The sequence below is a fragment of the Epargyreus clarus genome, unplaced genomic scaffold (genome assembly GCF_041222505.1).
Source record: "Epargyreus clarus isolate Ecla_fem2 unplaced genomic scaffold, WU_Ecla_fem_2.2 ptg000010l, whole genome shotgun sequence".
Lineage (NCBI taxonomy): Eukaryota > Metazoa > Arthropoda > Insecta > Lepidoptera > Hesperiidae > Epargyreus > Epargyreus clarus.
The window spans coordinates 11,833,064-11,840,687 of NW_027332218.1; the positions used below are offsets into that span (position 1 = coordinate 11,833,064).

Consider the following 7,624-nt stretch of genomic DNA (forward strand, 5'->3'; position numbering starts at 1 on the left):
AGCAAAAATTTTAAAGTTTTACAATATTATGCTGTGTTATACTATTCATATAGTCAAAAAACTTTCTTATTTTTAAGTCTTGTATCGTTTGTTAAGGCGATTCTGTCCATTTAAGTTTGGTATTCTTTACGTCGAAGAATAGTTCTCTATTAAGGTCTCCGTGTATTTATTAATAATATTAGGTGTAACTTGAACTACATACTAAATTTTATATCTTTTCAGGGGGAAGATGCTGCTAGGTTACACTGATGCTGAACTAGCCAATATGGGTGGTTACGACTTAGTTCATTACGATGATTTGGCGTACGTTGCTAGTGCTCACCAAGAATGTAAGTACTTCATAGTTTCACAAAAACTTTCAACTTAATTTAACTTTAATGATTAAATGATTAACCAAATTGTTCATATGATCATGAGTAATGATATTATAATTTCATAAATATATTCAACTTACTCAATAATAACGCAGTTTACATTTGCAGTAAGCTTTCTACTCGTAGTAATTGATGTAATCTAATCTTCATATATCTTTACCTACTTTTCAGTATTAAAAACCGGTGCATCAGGCATGATCGCATATCGCTTCCAGACGAAGGACGGCCAGTGGCAGTGGCTGCAGACCTCTTCGCGCCTAGTTTATAAGAACTCCAAACCTGATTTTGTTATTAGCACCCATCGACCACTGATGTAAGTAATATTTATCTTATGTAAAATGTTTATATAGAACAAAAATTCCGCTTATTAGTATTAAATTTACGTCATTAAATCAGCTCAATTGTATTTAGAAGAGTGTAATTCATTCATACATTTTAATTGGTTTATCGAAATTGTATTATATTTATACTTTATAGAATTATTTTGTAAAATCACGTACTTCATATTTTTATAATTAAGAATAAAATAATTAAGAATAACTGAGTAGTTACATCAGGTACATACAATGTATTTTTATATCTTCAAAATAAATATGTTTACAGGGAAGAAGAAGGCCGCGACTTGCTTGGAAAACGCACAATGGACTTTAAAGTGAGCTACTTAGACACAGGCTTAACTAGTTTGTACTTTTCCGAAACGGAGCAGTTATCTGGTTGTGAATCTACCGTGACCACGCCTCCGAGAGCAGCGAGACGATATAAGACTCAATTGAGAGACTTTTTATCAACTTGTCGAAATAAGAGACGAGTGCCTGCTACCCCAGCACCACCTCCGGTAGACTATCTAGCAGCTGATGCGGTAGCTGCAGCGTATACCAATCTCAACGGAGCGTACACAGCTCCCTACGGAGAATATCCTCCGGCGCCAGCATTACATTACGCTCCTCCGCCGTTAGACGACAGATTCCTCACAGCAGACAACCTCTTCCATCAATACAAGCCTCTCTCTTATCATTATACTCCGTACGCACCAAACGGCTTCCTCGAACCGGCGCCTCCGCCTGGTTACGAAGTTGCACCAACGTATCATAGGCCACCTTCCAGAGAGTACACATATGTGGACAGTAGTGGAAGATATATGAGTCCTGTAACAGGACAGGAAAGACGATCGCCAAGTGTTGTAGCTGGACCCAGCCCTGGAGGGTCCAGTGGGTCTACGGAGCAGGAAAGGATGCAGCAGACCCAAGCCTCAGAGATGCCAAGGCAGACGGTACTCATGTGGGGGGCAGGAGGCACGGCCCAGGAGGTTCCCGTGGAGTACTCCCCACCACAGGTTTGGCGTTACCATCCATCGCATTACCACACCGCTGAAGCAACTCAGTGAATTTAGCTCTAGCTTTCTATGTGCAATCACTCGAATAAGAAACTATGTTGTCCATTCGTCTTTTAAATTATTCACAACCACATTACAATTTATTTTGTTTCCTTTTTTTGACAAATTTGTGCAAACGCCAAAGAAAATTCATACATCAAATATTTTCTTTCAAAAACGTTTTTCTTTTTACATTCCAAACAATACCTCGCTCAATCATTCTCCATGCTCATTCATATTATAATTTGCTTGATGGAAGTGTAACGTGTCGTCACAAGTTCCATTAACTAGGTCCTTTACTAAACAGGGTCTCTCCATTATCGAACTATCTTTGTAGATAAATTTCCTATTGTATATTTAGGACGACGATTCGAATTATATCCAAATATGATTTTAGTGAAATATAGTCGATTTTTAGTTATATACTTATATTATCATCACGCGATGCAATTACACATTTAGTATAAAAGTTTGTAAATATTGACTTAATTAAAGCTTCAGGATTGTTTTGAGGTTTAGATGGTTAGTGAGTGTTCGCTTATTATGAACAGTATTTATTTTAAAACAATATAGGAAGCTAAGCGAAGACAGAAATCATAAATATTATTCTTAAAATTGGAAAAATATTTTGATTTAATTTAAAGTCTAGTATGTATTAAGATCATATTATGACCACTTAGTTGATGTTGATCGGAATAACTAAGTACCTTTATTTTCTTGGCCAGTCGGTTTGAAATAATATAATCATTCTGATTTTATCTACAAAATATTACAAGTAAAGATTTTTGTTGTTTTCAACTAGAATGCCTATCTTCGCTTCGCCTCAGCCCTAAATCGAATAATTTCAAGCATAAAGAGTGAACATATCAATAATTGTACTCGCACGCAAATATTATATTAATCACCAATCTATTGCATAGATGTCCCTATAATATTACATTATCTCTAAAACAAAAATATGGTCTCAATATTAGCGAATTTGGTATTAATGAACTAAAACTAACGAAATTTGGATTCAATCTCAACCGAGTTAAAGCTTTCATCTGTCATCAAAGACCCATCATTTTACAAAAAAAAATCTTATATATGTTTATTTAGTTTTTACTTCACCTTCTGGTCGATTTACCTCAGCTCTTTATTTTGAAAAGAGACTAGACACCGAAACGGTTTATTAAATTAATTGAAAGATATCGGTGATAATCCAGGAATATATTTTTTCACGGAACAGTTTTTTTTAAGCTGATCTCTAAATCAATTTGTGACTTCATTATGTATAGGGGCATCTATGAACCCACACTGCCATGCCAACGTAAGCAATTCAGCACTTTCTGTAAATACACATTGCGTGCCTTTCATCTAGACTAACCTTTGACTAATGTATCGTTCGTTGTGCAGTGATCGGCGTTGGCAGGGCAAGAACGTCGGTAACCATTACCTTCTGACGTCGTAGATTTAATGTAGCTTAGGATTCTGTGTCATAAATAACATTATTGTTATCGTCGTTAAGATTAATATGTCTATAGATCATATCAGCAACATTCTGTTCATCAGTTACTATACCTATTTTTTTTATAATTATATTTATTTCAATTTTTATTTTTAAAATCTGAAGGCATTCAGCTTTGGTGACTATTACTATTTATGATTATTCTTATTACCTTCAAATTTTGAATAATTTTAATTCTATCAAGCGTCGAATAATGTTCTTTATGACACAAGACTCAAAATATTTGGTCTTCTCACTGTATGTATATTAATAATTAAGAAAAATTGTATTGTCCATACGGGTTAACCGAGTTTTTTATAATTATTCAAGTCATTAAGAAACTATCTTCCATTACGTGAGTTCCAATCGAAGTATAATTTAAGGTAAAGAAATTAATCTGTAAATTTGCACAACTTTTGTAATAAGAATTTTAACACGTTTACTCAAAATAATTCTGTAATTATCATAATCATATCTTCCAAAAATTTGTACAATATACTAATTTATTGTTTCGAGAAAAATTTGTTCGAGTCATTATTATTTATTTATTTTATATTGTAAGATGTTGTCCCTAAATTATATTCATGGATTAAAAAAATATATGTTATTGGCAATTATACATTTATATTTAAAAAGGAAATTCAATTACAGTCTTTACTTAGAATCTAAGTAATAAAATTTATTTTAGTCAAATGTTAAACTTAAAGTTTCTTTCTTTAAAAAAACAACTAATTGAAGAACGATGGTGGAACATCAAATTATTATGTATCATTTGTTACATTTACGAGATGTTTTGAACATTATTGGACTGCAGTGATTCCTGTTCCTGCAGTGATTCCTTGAAATTTCACTTTACAAGATGGCATTCCTCGCCTTCTAAGTATATACCTACATCATAAAATGAGTATTTTGTGACATAAAATATTTATTGTATCTACGAAATTAAACTAGCATACTATGGGATAAGACAAACTTATTGACCACCCAGCCTATGTACGTCCATTGCTGGTCATAGGCTCTTAATTGGCTTCACTTCTATTACTCCTATTGCCGCCAAAATACCTTCCATAATAAATCTATGTGTGCTGAAATACAAACATTTAATAACAATAAAAACTTATCATTTCTAAATTTTCTCGATACACAATTCTCAACATTTTTGAATATCAAATTTTGCTCTAAATATTAATTAAAATGTAAATAAATAATTAGGTTACGCTTTAATTTTATAATTACCTATGTATTATTGATTGTTTATTCATAATTATTTAAATGAACATATAATTAAGATGAAGATAAACAACTTCTGTATTTATTTTAGTATAGCGTAATAATGTAATTAAAAGAAAATCAAATAAATTTTTCATGCCACTGATTATTTTGTTTATTTTGTTCTTAAAGATCCTAACTCAATTTTTAAAATAAATGAAGTGCATTTTATAATAAAAACATTTAATTTAAACAAAAATTAATGTTATTATTTAATAATAGAAAGTATAAGAAATTGTATTTATTTAACTGGGTCAGAGCGCCATCTATTAACAACACTAAAACTACATGACACTTAGCTAATGTGTGTACCATGTAGTAGCAATTGGTGCCGACAGATGGCAGTGATCGGCATAGAGGCTAGCACGGTGATTATGATTTTAGGTTTTAATCATACATATATTATCCTACTGACGTAGGGTTTTAATATTAACTCTACGATGACATATTTTAACACGCAGTTTTTTATTTATACAACTTTTAATGAAGTTACAAGATTAATTATTATATGGAATCTATACTAGTATTTTTTCGTACCATCATCGCTAGATGTCACTAATCAGCAGTAATGTCACAGACCTGTATTTGTTTTGTTTAGATATAGGTCTGTGGGTAATGTAGAGACAGAGAGATATTTTATACCTACATATCGTCACTGGAATGGTTAAAAGTCACATGTTAGATACTTAGCCTTTCCTATATGTACCTAATTTTTCAAATCGTTTAAGAAGTTTTCAGCACAGCTGTTTTCAGATGAAAATGTTATTTTTTTTATTCGAACCATAAAGATACCACTTTGTAAATATTTAAAGATCTATACACAATTAATGAGTCAATTAGCTTCGACAAAAAAAAATGGACTGGCAGTGTATTATTTACACGAACTTCTTCGATATTTTTTAGTAGATAGATATTGTAAATGGATACTTGTTCCTTTTATCGTTCGAAACTATTTTGATATACGTGCCTAAATAACATTCATCGAGTGAATTAGCCTCCGAAGTTATTATAACGGTAGACTGTTACAGCACATACCTATGTACTGTAACTTACACTTTTCCTCGTTAATGTGGAATTTAGCGGAACTAATCGACATGGGAAAGTGCCAACTCGCAACAAGTGGGTTGGCATTACTTACTTACGAAAACTGTGTTATCGAATTAGCGATATAATGTATATTAAGTAAATACATTTTTAATAAGTATGGATGTGTTATGAATAGATGTTTAATAATTATTACATATGTTTGAAGGTGGTAGAACCCATTGTGTTTCGACTCCGGCGGCACCACCGTCACATCTATTTCTGCTTATTAAGAGCAGCGTTAAGCGCTGCTGTGTTCTAGTTTGAAAGGGAGATATACTTTTCCGAGGCGTTCCAGCTTAGCCCTCAGAGGTAACGGCGCATCTGTGGCCGACCTCAGGTAGGAATATCTGGGTTGTTTACAGATGTCCATAGCCACTTACCATCCGGTGGACTGCATGCTCCTGTATTATAAAAAAGGTATCAGAGAGAGAGATCCTATCCTATAATGCCGTAGGACGGAGGCTAATAAATTCTGAGAAAAAATCCTCCTCAACCCATTACTGTACCACTGCTGGGCGAGGGTTTCCTCGATAGCAGAGCATGAAAATACAACGACCAGTGTGCAATACGACTAGTCGACTTGTCAACTAAAGTCGTCTAACTTTATAATAATAAACGTTATTATTATTATTAAGTTGATAGCGCCCTAAGTACAGATAGACATGCTTACTACGCTAAGAACATGCTACGCTAGAACGCGTGTACAAATTTGTCGAATTTTTGCCTACTAGAATTGTCGAATTTCAGTCTTAGTTACACAAAACATTGGATAGATTGTATATTAATAACAGCCATTAAAGTCATAAAAACGTCTGCCTTTGTCGAAATAGATTCGAGTTTGCATTCAAACAGTTAATCCGAAAGCACTCGACCGGAACGGCGATTAAGGCGAATTAACCAAAAATCTCTAATTAATGGAAATCTCGATCCAAGTGTATTCAACACGTGAAATTAATTACACGAATTCGGAACCCGTTCCTCACTTTTACTCTCAACCTAAAAAACAAGTCAGCGAGAACTATGGTATTTTCTAAAATATCAATATTTTGGGTAAAACTTTACTTTCTTTGTGATGTGTTAGATCATACATACGAGTACGTATATAAAATTATTTTATTGGTTGTGTCTTAAACTGCGTATATAAGCTGGTTATATCTCTATGATAAAGCTATAACTGGATGGGTAATCACTAGTGCCCAAATTCTACACCATTATTGAAGTGGCATGTATGGAATTATAAATAGAATTAAATAAAAACTACCATGTGTTGTGGTAAAAATGGTTGTTATACAGATTCCCTGTTACCGACGCTTAGCAGTAGTTCCATACCTCTGTAATAAGGTAGAAATAGATAAAGTGGCGCTGCTGTTATATTAATAAAGAATTGACATATTTTTAGGTATGTTTTCATCATCAGTCGATTATTTTCAAATACTCGTAGCTAGGTACAAATAGAGACCCCACGCAAAATGAAAAGAGTTTAGTTTAAAATCAACCCTGTTGCCAAAGCGCGAATGGGGACATTTCGCATTTTTAATATTTTTTTATAATTATCAGACATGTAGGTTTCTTCACGATGTATTTCTTCGCTATTAAATCAAGTAAAAAATTATTCCCTGCGCAAATAATTCACAAAGTATATAACTAAAACAAACTTCCAACCACCATCATACGTAGGCGCAACTCTACCCCTCATACAAATGTCTTAATACTGTCAACAGAATCTTATGTAATCTTGACATGTCTTTTAAGTGTATGACCTAACAAAAGACAAATGAATTAACTTGATAGCATCCGAGCGAGATCGAGACGCGTATTGTTTGTATGAATAACGAGGCGATTAGTGATGTGAGAGTTACTGCACGCGTTTGAGCTTGGGATTCATATAGAGCTGTTATTACCATTAAAAAATAAGAAAAATAACGAAAGTAGCACTGTTACCATAATAAAACTAGCTATCTATGGTACGAGTAGCTTGATGTTTTGGAAATCTTAAATCGTTAGTACAAATTTGTTTTTTTTTTTCAATTTTCCAAC

At 33.1% G+C, this 7,624-nt stretch overlaps 1 protein-coding gene across 2 annotated transcripts in view; it reads left to right on the forward strand.

Annotated features, from left to right (window-relative positions):
• Positions 1-4,607, forward strand: part of ss (aryl hydrocarbon receptor spineless) — a 144,981-nt gene extending 140,374 nt beyond the window's left edge. The window contains exons 6-9 of one of the 2 annotated variants that reach the window (XM_073077465.1): positions 223-329; positions 546-687; positions 978-1,707; positions 3,142-4,607. In XM_073077465.1, the coding sequence (XP_072933566.1) occupies positions 223-329; positions 546-687; positions 978-1,707; positions 3,142-3,144 (982 nt within the window). In that variant the 3' untranslated portion in view covers positions 3,145-4,607. Of the gene's footprint in view, positions 1-222; positions 330-545; positions 688-977 lie in introns of both variants that reach the window. The other variant, XM_073077466.1, reaches the window with a different exon arrangement.
• Positions 4,608-7,624: the final 3,017 nt, after the last annotated feature.